This window comes from Topomyia yanbarensis, chromosome 3 (genome assembly GCF_030247195.1).
Source record: "Topomyia yanbarensis strain Yona2022 chromosome 3, ASM3024719v1, whole genome shotgun sequence".
In the NCBI taxonomy this organism is placed as follows: domain Eukaryota; kingdom Metazoa; phylum Arthropoda; class Insecta; order Diptera; family Culicidae; genus Topomyia; species Topomyia yanbarensis.
The window spans coordinates 65495290-65516925 of NC_080672.1; the positions used below are offsets into that span (position 1 = coordinate 65495290).

Below are 21636 nucleotides of genomic sequence, written 5' to 3' on the forward strand. Positions count from 1 at the left end.
CGATTTTCCAGCCTTGTTCGAACAAGTAAACGTCCAAGCTAGAACAAGGGCGTTGCGCAGCAATAATCTTTTGAGAGTACCTCTTCGGCGGTTCAACCACACAGCGAATGCGGCCATCACTGGATTACAGCGAACTTTTAATCGTGTGTCACACCTGTTCGACTTTAATTTAACTCGTAATGTGATTAGGACAAGGTTTTTGAATTTTTTTAAAAGTTTTTAGATTAGGACATCATTATTAGGGCCGATTGCGGTCTGTTAGTGATTAAAATTTATAAATAAATAAACATTTGTTTTGTAAAAATACATTATTTTATAACTAGTTCATTGACTCATGTTTAGAGCTTCCATCCCGGGAATTTATTTCCCGGGATTTTTGGGTTTCCCGGGATTCCCGATTCCCGGGAAATTGTTTTTTTTGATTTATTCCAAAAGGTTTAGATTCTGCAAAAGGCTTAGATTCTGCAAAAGAAATTCTGTAGGAAATATCTTGACCGGCAAACATTTGTAGTGAGTAGTAAATGCGCATTATGCTTTTTCAACTGATTTGCGGATCAATGACTTTAAGCTCGCAGATATTTTTTCGTGATTATTTCAGGAATATTGTCCAAGCCTTACTTAAGTCACTGCTAAAGAATATTCATGTTTTCATGCAAAAATGAATAAATTTGTTGTACCGAACTTTTCCTTAAAGTAGCATTAATGGTGCACACGATATCTCTGCAACCGATGAGCCGATTGATCAGATGTTTTAAAAATTTATTTTAATAATTAGATCTTGAATGAAAGGGCCTGCAAACACAAATTAGTTATAAAAATGGCGTTATTTTCTTAAAAAATCTATTGGTGTTTGTATCATAAATTCGAATAGTTTATAGAGAAATCGTGCTTAACGCAAACAATATTTAAAATAAGGAATGTTTCTACAACATCTGCAGAAATATTTGTTCGGTTCATCGAATGCATATGTCGTTCTTTAAATTTGTTTACACCGGAACTGTAATATCTGCTTTATCGTGAATTTTCCATACAATTTGGCATGCTCAGATATTTAAATTTTTGGATGTATAAAAAGAAATAGAGAACACTGTATCTGCTCAGTATCATGCGCATCCAGACTCTTTGAATGTTACTATTAAGGATGCAGGCAGGATTTTTGAAGATCCCTAAGATCAAGCAATTCAGATACTCGCCCGTAACAGGAAATCGATGGTAGACTTTACCCATCGCTGCACAGTTCGTCCATTATCTGCTTGATTTTGATTCATACTTAATTTGAAATGATGCTGATCCTACTGTGGCAGAAATGGATTCCATATATACCGTTTTCTCATTTGAAAGGGTATAACTGCACACTACCCTGAAACACCTCAATCATTTCATTCAGGATTACCAGGTGCTTTGCATTAAATTGATCCCATTCCATCAAAAGGTTCTGAAACAAATTGGAATTTTGGACAGGAACTCCAGCAGCTGTGTTTATTATATCGTCCCAAAAGTAATCGTAATTACCAAAATTTGGGCTACACATATTTCCAAGAAAAATCATCAAAAGAAGTTGATGCTGTGTAAACTGAATGAGGAGTTATCAAATGATTCAATGCTGCGTAGCCCAAAAATCGACATCTTCTGACAACTGCTTTTAAGACAGATATGCATGCAGTCAAACGGGTTTGAAAACTTCAATTTATTCTTTTATTTTCAAGGAAATCATTCACTTTTTAATTCTTCTTCTGTATTCCCGGGATCCCGGGATTTCCCGGGAAATTTCATATTTATTTCCCGAATCCCGGGAAGCTGAAAACTGTCGGGAAATGGAAGCTCTACTCATGTTGTCTAGAAAAAATAAGATCATTACAGCTACTACTTTACAAAGCATTTAGGTAATTCGAGAGGGGGGAGGTAACAGACGTTCCTTTTCTTATCTGTCGTTCTTGAGTTATGGTGTCTTTGCAAAGTTGTTGCATAGCATTCAGCACTTCATTTGATCATTTCATATTAGTTCGGAATTCAGTTACTAGCGCGGAGCTGTTTTAATTCTTTTTAATAGAACGAGAAAAAAGATGATATGTTAAGACAAAGGTGATTATAAGTATTTTTTCTTCTAAAGATACTAGCTTTGTAGGTCCTATGAGTATTGAAATATGACGCATTTTTGAAAACATAATCTGCAAGTAAAGTTTTAATCAAAGCATGCTTTATCTCGAAACAAACAGGACCTACAAAGTTTGCATCATCTTCAGGAGATATATTAAAATTATTAGGGCACCACATGTCTATCTTGTTAGTTGATAACAGCAACGCCCTAGCGACAGAGTTCCAAACAAGTATGTTTCAACCAAATAAAGCTCTATGTGATATACAGCAGCTTTCCTACCTCTATAACGAAAGAAAATAATTGATTTCGTGCAAGAAATATACATTAGATACCAAAAGCCATACATAGCAAGTATGTGAGCGGCACTCACCTTCACCAACGACTGTTTGGGCCGAAACGTCAACGTATAACGCAATCCAACTAGAATCAAACGGCAAAGTTGTATCGAGTTCACCAATATATAAGCTATAACGTAACATTTACCGATGCCGAATCGATAGACTACTTTTTCTCAAAACCTCGGAGAACGAGCGAGGAAAATCACATGTTCATAATACACAACGTGCGATTACCCCCTTTTGGACGCCAGTTAGTACTGGGGTTACCTTCATGGCCAACTTTGATCGCTAATAGCAAAAAATCTAAAAATTATTTTAAAATTTCACAATTGACAGTCCACGTTAAGGGGGTCCTCTTATATAATTGTGCAAAAAGTACCTAATGGTTGCTAATTTTTTTTGAAGAAGTAAGATGACTTAGACATGTGCGCTATTCTGCAAAATGTTTATTAAGGTTTCATCTATAAAATGAAAATTTTCGAGTGTAAGGTATCCAAAATGGCGGCTCCAGCAAAAGGTGTTTTGAAAACCGACCTCATCTGCGGGCACGATATAGGTCGCAATTTGTCGTCTACAGGCAGCAAACCAAAACGATATTAAAGATTACATTCCGTAGAGGCGCCCCAACCTAAAAAACATGAAATGCGATATAGAAACAAAATGGTGACCACTTGAAAATAAAGTATCGTTTTTTCGCATGATTTTTCCACTTTGGCAGGCTGTAAAAAATCGTTAATAATCAAAATATTGCGATTTTGTAGGTTACAGCGCCCGAGAATGTTGTCTTCTTTTAGGCGAGCAAAATCCTAAGTTGAATGGTTCAAAAACGAGAATGCCCGCAGATTCGAATTCGCAAATCTTGTTCCAAGCAAGCCGCCATTTTGAACGCCATATTTGACATCTTACACTCGAAAATTTTTATTTTAGGGATGAAACCTTAACAAATATTTTGCAGAATAACGCACATGTCTAAGTCATTTTACTGTTTCAAAAACAAATTATTAAACATTAGGTACTTTTTACCACAATTAGGGTAAAGTGCCTATTTTCACCATACTAAGCAGGGTGCCTCACTAATTCATTAATTTCTCGGCCTACAATCAATGGAATGCGAAAAAGTTGACATCAACAGCTTTGCTTCGTTGTTAAGAACCACTATAATAACACAAATGCGCTGAAAACAGTGAAATTCTCGTGTTTAAGCGCAACGAAAACTCTAATCGAGTGCCCCTATTGTTGCGCTACCATTTGACTCAATGCGTTGAACAAAGATGGCAGACACTGCTCTAACCAACGGCTTCAAATGGGTAGGGTGATAATAGAAACATGGCGAAAATGGGCTCAACACCCTATATTAGAGGGGTTACACCACTGCAGAATTAAAAAAAAATCGATTTTCTTTTTATTAGCCTAAAATGTGCTTTAGGATGTTGAAAATGATATCCCAAAACATAGAAGACGAAAACAATACATAAATGTTCAAATTTTCAATTTTGCTGCAACGCCTCTTATGTATATCTATCTCGTTTGTATTGAAAACTTTAACCGCGTTTTTCTCGAAACCACTTTTTTTTGAGCTGGCGGGAAATGTCACTTGAACAAATAATTTTTGATCGCTTGGAGATTTTCACAGTATATTCAGAATTGATTTCTCCAGCGACGTACGTAGGATTTCATTTTTTTTATTGCTTAACTTTTTTAATTAAACTTTTTTGTGTCGATTTTTATGACATTTTCTACGTTTTTGAACTCAAAAGTGCGCCATTTCGCGTAAAATCAAAATATCGAAAAAAAAATCCAGCGTATCCGCCATCTTGTGATGAAATTGATCGAAAAAATTATTTTGTGTGATTCAATACTTATGCTATAAACCCCATTTAACAAGATCTCAATTCGCTACTTTATTGCAACAAGATAAATTCTCGAAAAATGGCTATTTTTTCGTGCCCTACAGTAGTGTAACCCCTTAATTACTTAGAACTACTAAAAAATACAAAAAGGTCAATTTCGGAAAAATGTGGGTTAGCCGCCTTTGGACGCCAGCCATTCACCTTTTGATAGCAAAAATGTTCTGAGAACAGTGATGATTACTTTATGACTTTGACGAGACATAGCTTACGGGTTTACTATACCATTATTGATAGTAGCAAAGATGAACTTTTTCGTAAAACGCTTGTGTCTCAAAATTATTTCATGGTATGAATAAAATGCTATACATAGGAAGTTACGCAGAAGAATAACATTGCATAACCTTACCCCTACTTTCTGAGATATGGGTGATTTTGTCGAAAAAACGCTTTTAATCCACCTAACAGTGTGATGAGACATTTCTTATAACTTTTATCACTCTCTTCGGATATTATATCGTTTGAGAACATTTAGAACTTGATGTTTCGCGATGTTTTTGATAACACATACTACATGGGATAGTGGCAGGACTCAGAGAATCGCTCAAATCAGCATAGGACAACATCAGTGCTAGAAATCTCAAACCAAATCAATGGGAAAGCGAAAAAATGGCCCATAAAATAGACATTCCAACGAATTATTGTTAATGCTCTGTTAATAAAATATCCAAATTGTGGTGGGAAAACTGAATTTTCCTAAAGGGGTTATTTATTTTTCATTCGCATGTATGAAAAAAGCCTTATGTTTACATTTGTGAGTATCGCCCTTTTCACAAAAAAAGCGTTGAAATGAAATCGCAGCTCCTGATATCACGTTATCTCTGAAGTGCATGCGTGCATAGTTCCAAATGTTATTTCGATATCGACTTTTTCTAAAGGTGACTTCCCAGTAGTATCCTTGATTTGAATTATTACCGCTAATCCTAATGCCAAAGAACAAATAAAAACCTCTCGAAAACGAACCGTTTGGGGAAATCATCATCATTACTGGAATTTTCATTTTCACGAAACTTTTCGATAGCCTTCCGTCACTTGCGTTAATGCACTAGGTGCACAGTGCTCCGAAAATCTAGCGAAATCGTCTTAGGGCACCAGCGGGTCTAATTCAGAGCTATCTGCGCGGCGAGTAAAGTAAAGAATACTAAAAATTAATTTCTATTCAATAATTTTCAGTTCAGCAATTCGAGAGATCGTGCTCACCGCAAGCCATGAAAAATAGACTACGTTGTGAAGCGATGGTCACTATTTATTAAAAAATCACGGTTAAATAAAAAATTAAACTATTAAAAAATTTCAAATAGTTTATAATTTTTACAAACTTATTAGGAAAAATTGTTTAATAAGCTTTCGTAATATTGTGTAGGAAAAAAGCTGAAAATTTCAGTATTTTCTCTATCTGCAACATATAAACCCTTAAGTATACCAATTAATTGGTATACGAATTGGAATAGGTTCGCCAAATTTTGGAAGAAGTCTATAAAATAACCTCTGGAAAGCTACCTAAAAATTGTTGTAGTTCGATGCAATAAAAAAATCATATTTGGCAATTCATATTTGGCTGATACAATTGGGGTGTCAATGTATTATAATAGATATTCAGCATTCGAAGAAGTTTCTTGTGAACGAGTGTAGAACGACTTTGTTTCTACTTACTTGAAGTCAGCGGCGTAGCCAGAAATTCGGTTTGGCGGGGGTTTGGTGAAAATCGATCTTACTGTCCAAACGGCATAATTCCGAAACCATAATTTTTGAAGTTTTAAAATTATGCAGAATTATTTTCCAGAAAATAGTAACAAGGTTCGTGTCTTTAGCGAATTTGTTGAGACTTTATTGTAGTCCTGAATATTAACCTGAGAAAATTCACCATAAATACTTCTTGGACGATATACCGTCAAAATTATTTTATCAAATGATGCGCTGTTTAACGTTTGTAAAATTCATCGAAGATACTAAAGCTCCGAAATTGGCGGTTTCAAAATGATGTTAAATTACTGTTTTTAAACATTTCATAAATTTCTCTCTACATTCGGAAAGTGTTATCCTCGTTATTAATCATATTACGTTTTCGTCTCAACTCGACGCATTTCTAAAATAAAAACCTGTTTTAATCCATCTAGTGGTGCAATTGTGCTTGTCTCATTTGTCCAGACTACGATTCCATGGCTGGTTATGTTCAATACAATGGTGGAAATGAATATTACATGTTCAGTACGATTTGCACATACATACAATGCATCGACAGCCACGATCTTGAGATACTATGTGATACTGAAACATCGCTTGAAACCAGCGGCGGATCATGGAGAAAGATCCGGGAGGTCCAGGTCCTGCCGAAAATTTTCAACATGTTAAGAAATTTTAAATTAGTTTTAATTTTAAAGTAGCAACCCCTTACTGCATACTCCCTCCGGGCCGGTATGAATGACGATTTTTAGAGTGATTGCATAACCTTCCTATATGAGAAAGGCAAAAATGTACCAAAGTTCAAAGAAGTCAATTTTTGTCAAACATCTCAATGTTTCATGCATTTTAAAGTCATTTGGCATCAAAAATACAAATTTGATTTTGAAATTTTTCATTTCAGTTTATATGAGAATTTGCTGTGTGATTGCACTCTTCAACTCGTAACTCCGGAACCGGAAGTCCAATCAATAAAAAATTCAATAGCAGCCGATGGGAAGGTTGTACCTTTCATTTGAGACTAACTTTGTGTAAATTGGTCCAGCCATCTCTGAGAAACAGAGGTCACATTTTTTTCCACATATACACATACACACACATACATACACACACAGACATTTTCCGATCTCGACGAACTCAGTCGATTGGCATATGACACTCGGTCCTCCGGGTCGGGATTAGATTGACGAATTTTAGAGTGAATGAGAAAGACAAAAACATTTTTGGCAAATGTTGAAAGTTATGCATTTTTTGGTGAGCAGTTCTATGTTTCATAGACATTAAATCAATTTTAACTTCGCTTCCTATTAAATAAAGACCCTTATTACAATACATTTCTACAAAAACGAGATCAATTTGAAAATAAATCTGAGGATTATGATTGATTACAGAACTCTGGAATTTTCTATTGGAATGTTTTCAGGCAGGAATTTGATATTGATGCAATTAGACAACTGTGAAATCAAGACCAATAGATCAGTTACATATCAGGACCCCATTCCGACAATTTATCAAAAGTCCTAATGATGTTAACAACAACAGGTTATCAATCCACGGATCAGATAATTGTTATGGTAATATTGAATTAAATCAGTCTGCATCAATACATTTTCAACTTCAATCCAATATTTTTTTTTGGGTGTTGTGGGGGGGGGGGGGGGGGTGTTGTACGGTGTTAAACCCCAAAACCTTCTCTTGGCTACGCCGTTGCTTGGAGTTATTTTTTTCGCTTTTCATTTTCCGATATGTTTCAGATCGATCCGATGGTTATAAGTTAGAAAAAATGCAGTCAGAAGGTTCGCACAAATGAACATTTTTGTACTGATAAGGTATCAAGTTCCTTCCAGACAACTTGGAAGTATTCGGTGATTATTTCTAGCGGTTGTAGATAGTAAAATGAAATACAAAAGTCGTTTTATCGAAATAATGTTTAGCTTATTTCAATAATGAGAGATGGCGTTTGGTCACGGATTTCTTACAATAATATTTTATTGCGTCTATTACCAACGTTTCGAAGGTCTATGCCTTCATCTTCTGGGCAAAACTACAATTTGAACAATAATTTGAACAATAATTACATACAACATTCAATTTGCAAACACACAGATTACTTACAACACGAACAATATTATCTTAGTCAAGTTGGTTTGAACATTTAGACAGAAAAAACAACGCACTGATCTACACTGTAATGTCAAAATTAAGTTTGAATTTGTTTTAAATTGCAAATTCGTTTTAATTGTGGCAACTTACACAGACGGTCCCCGCACACATCACTAGCAGACTGAGCAATGAAACGTTTCAAAAAGCAAAAGTGTGTGTTGTAAACAGTATCGAGGTATGGAACAGATGGAAGTGGAAACAGCAATAATTTGACGTATAGGAAACGGGCAGAAGAGAGTGAGCGAAGTTTATGCTTAATGAGAGAGAGAGTGTAGCACCCCAGAGTATGCTGCATTCAAATTATTAGTGTCGGTTCTGAAATTAATTGTTGAAACATCACTAAAAATGTGGCACATTTCCAAAATCTGTAAAGCTTGTAATCGGTTGTCATGGTCTAAAATTGTTGTTTTTGATAGATCAAAGCTGTGCTCATTATCAATGGCATGAACCATTAGCGCTGTCTTTTTAAACTCGTCTACATTGCTTGTCTCTCGCTCGCTGCTTGACGATTTGAATTCATTGTACCGTTTTATGAGCGATCGGTGGCCAGACAGGCGTTGTTTGAGTTGTTGTGTAGTTAAACCAATGTAGGAACTGTCACATTCTGTGCAGGGTATACGGTAGATTATATTGCGTTTTAAAAGAAGAGGCGTGGGATCTTTCAGCTTGGAAAACAAAATTGCATTGGTTTTTGTACATTTGAAACCTAACCTTACATTTTTGTGATTCCTCTGAACGATCCTGGCAAGGGCGGGTGTGAGAGCATCTACGTGGTGGAGCGATCGATATACCTTTTGTTCGCTCTCGGGAGGGCGATCATTTACTGTGCTGGGATTTTGGTTGACAAATCGATTGATCAGTCGATTTACCAGGGTGCTGGGATAATTGTTATTGCGCAAGTATTCTCGTACCGTTAGCTTTTTCTGGTTTTCTGTTTTGTACGTTGATAGTCGAAATACCCTTGCAATGAACCCCATGGCTGTATTAAGCTTTTGCGTGAGCGGATGGAGAGAGAGAAAATTTAAAATTCGGCCAGATGCCACCGGCTTTTTGTACCAGTCGGTGAGAATCCTCTGCTCGTCAGTTCTTATCAGAACCATGTCCAAATAAGGCAAACGGTTGTTGCTCTCAATCTCACATGTAAACTGGATATGTGGATTATAGGCATTCAGCGCACTCTTCACATGATCAATTTCATTAGCTGGGAGAGCGGTGATCAAATCATCCACATATTTCTTTAAAAAGGGGATAGGTATATTGATCGTCTTCAACACGTCATCTAGTAATGTTTCCATTACTAGATCCGCTAAGGCAGGGGATAATGGATTACCCATTGCTGTTCCCGATTTCTGCCTGTAATATGCTCCGCGAAATACGAAATAACTGGAGGAGAGATTGAAATCGATGAGGTCTATGAAAGTTTTTTCATCTTTGATGGTTGTGTTTTTCTCTATCGAACTCCAGTTATTGCGCACCGCTTGGATGACCAGGTCTTTGGGGATGCAAGTAAACAAACTAACGACATCGAACGAAACCAACACATGATTCGGGGGCAGCGTTGTGTTGTTTATGAATGAGCAAAACTCGTAAGAGTTTAGGACATTGTATTTGTTCTGATTTATCGATAGTCTGAGAATACCAGCTAAATACTTTGAGAGATCATATGTTGGGCAATTAATGCACGACAGGATGACCCTCAGCGGACTATTGGGTTTATGTATTTTTGGAAGACCGTAAATTTTAGGGCAAGTCGCGTGATGTGTTATTAATTGATGCCTGGTTTTCTGGTCTATCATTTTCTGATCGTATAGAGCATTTACCATTTGATTATTTTTGGTCTGTACTTTGTTTGTCCAGTCCGTGTCAATGCCTTCATACGTATCGCTGTCGCCAACAAGGGTTTGCATTTTCATTTCGTATTCTTCTTTTTTCATTATTACTGTTTTGTTACCCTTGTCGGCAGCCACAATACATATTTCCGGATTGTCACGGATGAACTTTTGGGTCGTATGGTATGCTTCGATCAAAAAATGATTGACGGGATCAGTGGATGATTTGAAGCAACCGTTTTTTCGTTTGTTCACGTAATTGTGAATTATGTTGGTGAACTGGTTGCGACTTGCCGCTTGCACTGTGTCGTCGGGTTCAAGCTTTAAAATAGATTCTAAGTCTGCGATAATCTTGAAATACGGAATTTCTCGATTATCCTGGAAAGGCAAGGCAAACTTAGGACCATATCCTAGTAATAGCATTGTTTCTTTGGGAACTTCCACATCAGTGGTGTTCTGTATCCACGACTCGTTTACGGTGAAGTTGAGAGGCGACTCAACTTCCACTTTCGCCATTAGGCGTTGAAACTTACTGTCTGTTTTTGCTTTGAGTGCGCGACCTTGTTTGTTAAAGTAACATTCCTGACCAATAAAGAATGAGTTGTATATGTGTGGAGGGGTTGCCTGCGTTATCTGACTTACGAGTGACACTTTAGTTTCTTCTAACTGTTTGATCTTATAGAAACTGTCCTTGATTTCGATGTTGATGATCGTTCGCTTGAAGCGGTCTATTGCTTTTTGCAAACTTCCTCTGTACGGGCTAGCGTCTTCAAGAAGACCATTGATGCAGCGAAAACTATTCTGGATGTGTGTTGGGTTCAATCCATATTTCCTACATCTTCTCAGGAATTCTTTGCGGTTTAGTTGAGCGCACAGTTTTCCGACGGCTTGCGCATAGCTTTTGTACAATCTGCGATGTTGCGGCTGTAAACTATTGTAGAAGGTTGCGGTACTGGAATCTAATCTTGGCGCCATTGTTGTTATTCGATAGAAAGATGAACGACCACTTTGTTTTCAGTAATGAGAGATGGCGTTTGGTCACGGATTTCTTACAATAATATTTTATTGCGTCTATTACCAACGTTTCGAAGGTCTATGCCTTCATCTTCTGGGCAAAACTACAATTTGAACAATAATTTGAACAATAATTACATACAACATTCAATTTGCAAACACACAGATTACTTACAACACGAACAATATTATCTTAGTCAAGTTGGTTTGAACATTTAGACAGAAAAAACAACGCACTGATCTACACTGTAATGTCAAAATTAAGTTTGAATTTGTTTTAAATTGCAAATTCGTTTTAATTGTGGCAACTTACACAGACGGTCCCCGCAGTCTGCTAGTGATGTGTGCGGGGACCGTCTGTGTAAGTTGCCACAATTAAAACGAATTTGCAATTTAAAACAAATTCAAACTTAATTTTGACATTACAGTGTAGATCAGTGCGTTGTTTTTTCTGTCTAAATGTTCAAACCAACTTGACTAAGATAATATTGTTCGTGTTGTAAGTAATCTGTGTGTTTGCAAATTGAATGTTGTATGTAATTATTGTTCAAATTATTGTTCAAATTGTAGTTTTGCCCAGAAGATGAAGGCATAGACCTTCGAAACGTTGGTAATAGACGCAATAAAATATTATTGTAAGAAATCCGTGACCAAACGCCATCTCTCATTACTGAAAACAAAGTGGTCGTTCATCTTTCTATCTTATTTCAATGGATTATTACTATATTGAACAATAAATGGGCGACAAAGAGTAATCAACAAACAACAAGCCATAACTTTTAAAGTATTCAAAATAGATATTTAAAGTCTTTAGTAAAGTTATTCGCAAAAGTAAGAGCTACAAATTTGCTGAAGACATCATTTCGATATAATCACTTCCAAGAAAATTTGTGAAAATATCTCACTCATAGGGGGATTAATCAGCAAAAGCACAATTCCAAAAGAAAGGCCATATTACCTCCATTAAATTCTCCGAAGATACTATTGACCTAAAATAAGCCGTTTTGTCGTTAATAATAGATTATATGTTTTTGGTCATATTTCTGGCAATGGGAAATGATAAAAATCTTTCGTCCACATTTAATGTTAAATATCTCTTTTGGTAATAGTCCGATTTCTACAATCTATAGCTTGTTCGAAAGGTATTCGTTAAAGCTGTCTAAAAACATATAAATTGTTAATCTATATTGTCAATTTCGGCAGATAATTTCAAAAAACTGCAAAAAACGCCATTTTTGCGCATTCAAACATTCATATCTTGGAAACTAAACATCAGAATCAAAAACAAATTAATAGCGTTCATACTGTTTTTTAGTTCTTTCATTTAAAATTGGTTTGGATAAGATCGGTTCAGCCATTGCTGAGAAACACGAATGAGAATTTGTCCGTTACATACACACACACAGACACACACACACACACACACACACACACACAGACATTGTCCCAAATCGTCGAGCTGAGTCGATTGGTATATAAGACTCGGCCCTCCGGGCCTCGGAAAAAATCTTGAAAGTTTGAGCGAATTCTATACATTTCTTTTATAAGAATTGTAAAAAAATGTTTTAAACAGAAAAACATTCGAACAAAGCAATTATGTTGAGCTAAGTCTATCGATATAAATATCTTATAAAAAAATTTCTAACAAGCCTCAGATCGTCTCAATACGTTCACGAACGGCGGAGATGTTAAATATTCTATATTTTATTGATCAATTACCCATTTTCAATAACTAAAAATGTGATCATTCGTCTTCGAGGGCTCGGTCGAGGCACAAGTGATTTGTTTCCAGTCCGTGCAGTGTATAACGTCCAAGAATAGTGCTAATCCGCGTTCAAGGTTATCTTGTGCACTCTCCGCCTCGTCGAGTTTTCAGTATTTTTTCACTTCTTTTGTATTTCTGTTTCCGTGAGATGGACGTCGAAACAAAATTGGCTCCCCGGCTCAAAGTATACCCAAACTCTTCCACCGGGCCATTCGTGATCTTCTTCCGGACCAAAGATAAAAAGTATTTGAAATCCGCCACTTCTCGAGTTCCAACGGATCGGTATTCGACCGTAACATAAATATCGGAAATTCGCCCTGATAAGCTTCAGGTGGTTGTTCACAGTTTGACTCAGGCAAATGATATTGCTAGCTACGGGCCCTTTATGAAGGAGTACAGGGTGTACATTCCAGCTAACAGGGTTGAAGTCAGTGGGGTCGTTTCCGATTCGAGTCTGAGTTGCGAGAACTTGCTAAAATATGGGACTGGTTGTTTCAAAGATCCCATGCTTAAGCCAGGGAAGATTCTGGAGGGCAAACGTTTGCATTCAGCACTAGTCGCAGCTGACGGGAAGAAAACATGCGTCAACTCGGACTGTTATCGGGTGACCTTTGCCGGTTCGGCTCTACCTAACTACCTCCTCTTTGACAAGGTTCGTCTACCTGTGCGTCTCTTTGTGCCGCGGGTCATGAATTGTATTAATTGCAAACAATTGGGACAAACAATCTCACAGCCATGCGGATGATTCTTGTGGAAGGGATGTTGAAAAAAGACTCTACTGTGGGGGAAACCCACATGATCTCCCGGCATGTCCCGCGTATAAACAGCGCGAGGAGAATCTTAAGCGTTCCCTTCAGGGACGCTCTGAGCGATCTTTTACAGAAATGCTTAAGATAGCTACGCTAACGACCTCTACGGATATCTATACCAACTTGTCTACTGACGAAGGCGACTGTGATGAAGGAGGGAACATCTTCTGCTGTGCCTAGAAGCAATAGAAAAAGGAGGAACATTTCCTCTCCCAAGCTTCATCGTAAAGGACAGAAGGTGTCTTTTCATCCCCCCCCCCTAAAATAACTACTCAAGGAAGTACTTGTGCAAAACTGAAGCAAGTCGCTCTCGGTCTCAGAAACTTGAGCTCAGAAAAGAAGTTCCCAGCACTTCCAGGAACGTCAAAAACCACAAGTGTTTCCCTGATCTCAGCTAGAGAAAGAAACCAGTACTGGCTTAATAAATCTCTCTGACATTGTGCTAACGGTTCATCGTAACTAATATTGCAAACGGTTCAGGGCCACCGGATACAATCAATTTTCCTTATGACTTCACATGAAATATTGATTATAAAACTATGCGTCCGCGATATCCGACAAAATCGAGTGCACTCAAGAGCTTTCTCCGGAGCAAGAGTACGGGTTCCTGACTGGCTTGAGTCTAGATACCGCGATTCAAGCTCAGACTAGACGCGTGCCAGACGCGAACTCTCGCGGGCATCCTCCCAACCCATGGTAAGACAAAGAGTGCTTAGACGTGTATGCGGAGAAGACCGCCGCGTATAATATCTTCCGGGACGACGGTCTTCCAGCCAGCTACCGACAGTACGCGATGGCGCATGAAGAGTTCGATGAAAGCTAAAAAACGTAGCTACTGGCGCCGGTTCGTAGACGGGCTAACGAGTGAAACCTCGATGAGCACTCTTTGGGGCACGACCGCACCGCGGCTTCCACGATAACGCGAACGAAACACCTTTTTCGATGGTGGAGTTCTCACTTGCTCTCTTGTCGTGTAACAATAAAGCCCCAGGCACCAGTGGCGTAGCCAGAAATTTGGTTTGGAGGGGGTAGTGATGAAAATCGCAAATTTTTTGAAAAAATGCTAAAATTTAATATGAGTTTGATAAATTATTGAAAACTCAAAAACATAAGTAGTCTAACAGATGTCATTCCAGTTTACAAACAAGAAGGATCAACATGGAACAGTTTTCAAACCTCTATAGATTATTTTCTTGTATAATATGTCAATGAAGTCAAAAATTGCGATCTTTTAAAGTGGGATAAATGATCCAAAAAAATTTCCACGTTCAAGATCACCTAATATAATAATCTTTGACTTTGAAGGTTTGACAACTTCGGGAAGTTATCAACATAAAACAGCGCCTGCTTTGATATAGAAACTTTAGTGATTAACTCTCATAGAGGTAATTATGGTGAATTAATATTTCAAAAATATTAAGAGACATGGTGCCTTCAGCAAAGTTTTTGATAATGTCATTTCAAATAATTTTGTTGGAAATATGAAGGCTACATGAATTCAACATATAGTGATTTAAATGGACTGGGCCTGCTATATTTCTTCTTAGTGAAGAAAAATTTAGGTGAAAACTATTTTTTTCTGCGCTACGGTTAAAATTGTTTGAAACAATCATTGCGAGTTGAGAACACAAAATCTATAACTAAATTATGAATGGATGGAACTGAAACTTGCGTTTCGACTTCATCTCATCAGAATCCGACACCAACTTGGTGGGCGGACTAAGCTAGCGCCGAATTGATGCTAGCTCCTGAAAATGGAATCTCTCTTTGTGTTTTTGAGTCCTTTTAATATCTGGGAATTATTTGTTTTAAATCCAGTTCCCTTACAAAAATCCAATGCTCATAATAACGATCCTGACCTGCTAGAGACAAAATTACATCAGCTTTCAACTAGTTTCTGAAATGTTATTCTTGTTGTTAACCATATTGAATTGTTGTCTAAACTCTACACAATCTAAAAAAATACATTTTCAGCAAATGTTGAAATGTATGTAAGTTTTCGGTAAACAAGCTTATGTTTTATATGCAATCAACCTATTCAAATTTAGATTCCCATTCGAAAAATTGTCTCTATGAGCTCATAATAATTCAGACAGTTATTTTATTTTACATTGAAGTAATTTGACAACTATGGGATTTTGGCTAAGAGATAAGTTACAAGATCCCCTTCCCACAATTTTCCAAAAGTTCTCATGACGCTTTAAACACAGTTCTCAATGTAGTGATCAGAGAATATTTTTCCAAAAATATTTTGTGGAATATTAAATTAAATTCGTCAGCATCAATTTTTCTTTCAATCCAATTAATTTTGGTTTGGGGGGGGGGGGGGTTTAACCCCCAAAACCCCCCTGGCTACGCCACTGCCAGGCACAGACAGAATTAAATTTAACTTGTTGAAAAATCTGCAAGATTCTCTGCCAAGAGACGCTTGTTGAATTTATTTAGTAAGCTTCTTCAGGGTAATATTGTCCCTCATAACAGGAGGCAAGTGAAGGTCACCTCCATCCAAAAACCAGGAAAATCAGCTTCCGACCACAACTCGTATCGAACTATTGCGATGCTGTCCTGTATCTGAAAGTTGTTCGAGAAAATGATCTTGTTACGCCTCGACAATTGGATTAAAGCAAATGCCTTACTATCAGATACACAATTTGGTTTCCGCAAAGGCAACGGGACGAACGATTGTCTTGCGTTACTCTCAACAGAAATTCAAAAGGCTTATGCTAGAAAAGAGCGGACGGCATCAATTTTTTTAGATATTAAGGGGGCTTTTGATTCAGTTTCTATCAAAATTCTTTCTGAGAAGATGCACAAGCATGGCATTTCATAAACTCTAAACAGTTTTTTGCTAAACTTGCTGTCTGAAAAACATATGCATTTTTCGCATGGTGATCTATCGACATCAAGAATTAGCTACATGAGTCTAAGCCCCTTGCTTTACGACGTTTGGGTGAATGACTTTGACGAATATCTTGTCAATTCCTGCACGTTAAGGCAGCTTGCAGATGACAGTGTGGTCTTTATTACAGATCCCAAAGCCGTCGACTTGCAAGGACCACTGCAAGATACATCAAGACTTGTCTGCTGGGTATCGAATTCTCCACGGATAAAACTGAGTCAATCGTATTTTCAAGGAATTGTGAACCAGCGCAACTACAGCTTCAATTAATGGGTCAAACTATTGCTCAGGTTTCAACTTTCAAATATCTCGGGGTCTGGTTCGACTCTAAAGGTACCTGTGGATGTCACATAAGGTATCTGAAACAGAACCGGAACATGGATGGGTGCCCACCCAGGAGAACTGATCAGATTGTACCAAACAACAATGTTGTAGGTGATGAAGTACGGGAGTTTCTGTTTCCGCTCCACTGTGAACATACATTTCATCAAACTAGACTGCATGCACTCGACACATTCAACGAGTCTAGAAGTTCTGGCGGGCGTTCTTCTGCTGAAAAATCGATTTTAAGACCTCTCATATCGATTGCTGATCCGACGCGATATCTTGAACCCGTTAGTAATTGCAAATTTCGAGAAACTGGTCGACTCAAACCAGATTTATGTCCTTGTACTTCGATTACATAGCACAACATATCAATCCTTCTTCATATTATCCCAACCGTGTCAATCTCCCTCATACTTCTGATTCAACTGTATTCTTCGACACATCCATGAAGGACGAGATTCGTGGAATCCCGAATCACATAAGTCCGCAAGTGATCCCAAGCATCTTTCATAAACCTCACCACCTCATTCAAACTCAATGATCCTGCTTCAGTTTACTTCGCAGAACTTGCTGCTATTCAGTATATCCTTGGGATCATTGATACTTTGCCCACCGATCTTTACTGTATTGTGTCGGATAGCCTCAGCTCAATCGAGGCTCTCCGTTCAATGAAACCAAGAAAGCACATTCCATATTATCTGGGGAAAATCAGGGAGCACCAGCGTGCTTTGCCTGTAAGATCGTACAAGATTACCTTAGTTAGGGTTCCAGGTAATGAAGAAGTGAATTCTTTAGCTGACGCGGGCGCTTTAGAAGGTGACATATATGAAAGACCAATTTGCATCAGCGAATTTTTCAGTATTACTCATCAGAGAACCCTCGAAAGTTGACAAACTTCATGGAACAATGGGGAACTAGGAAGGTGGCTACATTCGATAATCCCTAAGGTATCGACGAAACCTTGGTTCAGGGGGATGGATGTGGGTCGGGATTTCATTCGCGTGATGTCTAGGCTCCAGTGGCGGCGCTAAGGGGGGGGGGCGAAGGGGGCAACCGCCCCGAGCGGCAAAATCAGGGGGCGGCATTTCCTACTAAACAAATTTCTATTTCATTTTTTTAATAATTCTTCAAGTTTCAATAATCACGATCAAAATCAAGTGTGGGTGAAACGCTTGAATTTATATTATTTTGGCGATTGACTATTAAAAGTAGGGGATCAAGACGACGGATGCAATCAAGCAAAATTATATACAGATTGCTCAGTCTCAAAAGATTCAACTGAGATTAGTTTCCGAACGAACTTGAAGTAGTGGGAGTATGCAGACTAATTTGCTGGGATTAAACCAGGGAACTCTATCATATACAGAGTGTTTGGTTCATGGTTAAGAATCTCTCGAGCGGTGATAGAGAGTTGTATTTGGGGAAAAAATCGTTCTACACAAACTATCAAAACTCAACTACAAAGCTATTGAACTTTTTTGTAAACAACTTGTTTGTTTTTAAATGTCTCTTACTCAAAAAGTATACTTTGTATTTTCAATCTTTTAATTCCATTTGAAAGGTGTTTCCGTTCCTGTTAAAAATCAGGTGCGTTGGTCCAGCATAGTCGATAAGAGAACCGGTCTAATGAGTGCTCTTTAGAAGTTAGTTTCGTGCGGTAGTTAATCGACCGAAGGGATTTTGTTTTGAGTGAGTGGACCCGGCGATTAGCAAGGGGTAAACAAACCAGCATTTTTTGTTCACTGATTGCTAGACGGAAGGGTATTCGAGAGCTTAACAACGATAAGGCCGTTGGGAAGGGCGGAATTCCGGATGACTTTCTAAAAGTCTAAGAGACCTGTGAGAAGCAATTCACTCCGTTATCGGGATGATCTGCGTGGAAGAAAAAATGCCCTTGGATTGGTTGAATGGCCTCATATGTCCTATCTTCAAGAAGTGCTACAAACTCGAACATAATATCTTCCTAGGCATAACTCAATGCCGCCTACAAGGTAGTCTCTCGTGTTCTATTGAGGACCCTGCGCCTGTTGGCTGAATGCTTTGTCGGTCGATCAACGATCAACGACGGACCAAATGTTTACCCAGCGACAAATTCTGAATATATTTCGGGAATACAACTTGCAGACTCGCCATCTGATTGAGCATGGTTTCCCGACAAAACTGATTAAGCTGATTCGTATGACGCTGGGTAAGATAAAATCAAGCGATACAAAGATCTGATGTGCAAAAGGAACATGACATCGACATCATTGGCGTTGATCGCAGAGCAGTGGAGGAGGTATTGTTGCCTTTCATAAGTAAAGCTGCAAGAATCGAACTGACTATAAACTAAGCCGTGTGGTGTCCGGCGGGCTGAAATCTTTTTGCACTATTTCAACCAAGAATAGAACCTCTGGGAACTGCTCCCATGTCGTAAGAGGCGACTAACAACATGCTAGGAGTTCCTAGGCCGACGTTTTGCTCCGTACCGAAGACTTAATCTGGACGGACCTTAAGGTTTTCCATATTACCCTCTTTCCAGTCTGTATTTAGTGAATCACTGACATATACTCACCTTTTCTGATTCGCCTTTCTTGATTGTGTACCAACGTTTTAAGTTTCTTCTGGCGGTTGTATATTAGCCGTAAATGACGAAATCTAATTCTACACTAAGTAACAGAATATATTAATATACCGGCACTTCCACGCCAAGGTTTAACTTCCAAAGCTTTGGTTTAAAAACCGTTTTTAAAAAATGGAAACTTTCATGTAGGAAATTTATTGAATTGGCCTAAGATGGAGCTGTCGAATTTCACAAAAAGCTTTTTATGTTGCAAGTGATCTGTAGTTGTGTTAAATTAGGTATTTTTCTATTATATTTGGAACCGTCTACCGACAAATCTACATTTACGAATACCTCCAAAAGTGACTCCTTGAGGTCTCATGAAGGCCTGACACTAGCTTTATGATACTTTTGCTTTTCTAAACAGTAATAAAAATCTCAACATTCAAGAACTTCACTTTGTCAGAAAATGTAGGGCCATCGGAAGCTAAAACTTCGTAAAATCGCACTCCTGGTCCTTTTTTCAGTGCAGTACTCTACGTCACTCGTTCAAATTTGCACCGCTCTTATGGTAGTCGGTATTTGCTAGTATTACTGTTCTCCCATCCATTCTGGTAGTCAAACGGTGGGATAGCAAAATTCTTACAAGTTTCCTATCTCATGCCTCCACGCGAGTCTAAGTCTATTGATGACATTTGGTCCTTAGACCGCAGAATGAGAGGGTGCGAACAGAATGAGAGGGTGCGAACAGATCTAGTCGAGAAAACATTGCCGTAAACTGAATAGTTGATCGGAAATTAGCCCCAATACGACTAATCTGACTAGTATCTATGAACACGGGTCAATACGTATTGAAAATTCGCCGCGTCTGTTTTTATGAACCTAATTTAAAGCTCCGTTATTGCTAACAAGCCCGTGCATCAGGTTAACAATCCTTTATATTTCCCTTCAGTGTTCGGTATTATCGCTCGTATACTTGTATTCCACAAACAATCCGATATGGAAAATAAGAAATACTTTCCTTGATTTATAACATCTCTCGCTATTTTTGCCTGTATAATGTGTTATCACTCGGTAGTTTTCAAGCCAATAAATATATCGTAGAGAAGAAGTAGCGAATTCTGTCCAAATACTGTTGCAATAAATAGTGATCCGGCCCATTACGCGGATAAGATTAGCTTTTCTAGGCAATACTCCCACGGTCGGCCGTGTGGAGTTCAAATTGCTTTTGTTTAGGGAACATAGTATACTCTCGGTAGCCGGCTGCCCAGAGTTTAAAAATAACCAAAAACTAAACAAGATCATCTCTTTTTCGAGTGATCGTGCACTCGAAGACTAACTAAACAACTACCTAATAAAACATGCTTTACAGGTCGCATCGTTTGCTTGGAGCGAATCCTAGACCTGATACCCTTCCAAACCACCAACTCCGCGACACCTATGGAAGAGTCTGATGAATCGTCGTCCTTCCGTTAAGTAGGTGGAGCATCAACACTTCCCGTCTACCTTATCCTTTATCCTTCCCCGTGAACGATGGAGATGGGGGCGGCCGGCAATGATGGCTATCATGCTGTTGAGGTTTTAATATGGGTCGGATTGGTATGAATTCCTACTTACCACTTCCTAAGCAACTCTTATTAGATAATCAGCAGTCAAACATGATGAAGTCAGTGTGCAATCCGCCAAAATCATCATCACAACGCAACGCAACGCAACGCAACGCAAGAATCGAACTGACTATAAACTCTCACAAGACAAAGTACATGGTAGCTGGGAGAGAACGTGACAGCACGACGCTGGGTTCGAGGTGGAAATCGATAGGGTACGGTACGGTACAAACAAATTCATATATGTTAGAGCCCTAGTGTCATATGATAACGATGTTAGCCGCGAAGGAACAATGCATGTTGCTTCTGCGAATGTGGTTTACGTAGTCAGCTAAAGCCCCACAGCCTAAGAATAGCACATTCGCATGAACCCCTAACGGTGCCAAGTATACAACCATGGCCAGCATGGTTGGAAGGCTGATAAAACACGGCACACTACAGTGAGCTTAGCTTGTATGACAAGAGAGAACCAGCTAAAGTTATGATCAGCAGAGAACCTGGAAGAGGTCGTGGACTGCGCGGTATACCCCGCTATCGCTGGCGGTGCATTGAGGAAGATGCGCGTGCTGTGGGCGTCCATGGAGGTTGGGAACCGGCGATTCAGGATCAAGTAACCTGGAACTCTAAAATACATTCAATTATGATTCAGTTATCCGGA

At 38.5% G+C, this 21636-nt stretch overlaps 2 protein-coding genes across 4 annotated transcripts in view; both read right to left on the bottom strand.

The window, feature by feature from the left end:
* LOC131686968 (uncharacterized) overlaps nucleotides 1-10990 on the bottom strand; it is a 28235-nt gene extending 17245 nt beyond the window's left edge. Inside the window, exon 1 of the mRNA XM_058971000.1 lies at nucleotides 8903-10990. Within this exon, the coding sequence (XP_058826983.1) occupies nucleotides 8903-10990 (2088 nt within the window). The remainder of the gene's footprint in view (nucleotides 1-8902) is intronic.
* The window catches only part of LOC131691329 (potassium voltage-gated channel subfamily KQT member 1-like), a 523220-nt gene that overhangs the window by 444120 nt on the left and 57464 nt on the right, over nucleotides 1-21636 (bottom strand). The gene's annotated exons all lie outside the window — the stretch shown is intronic.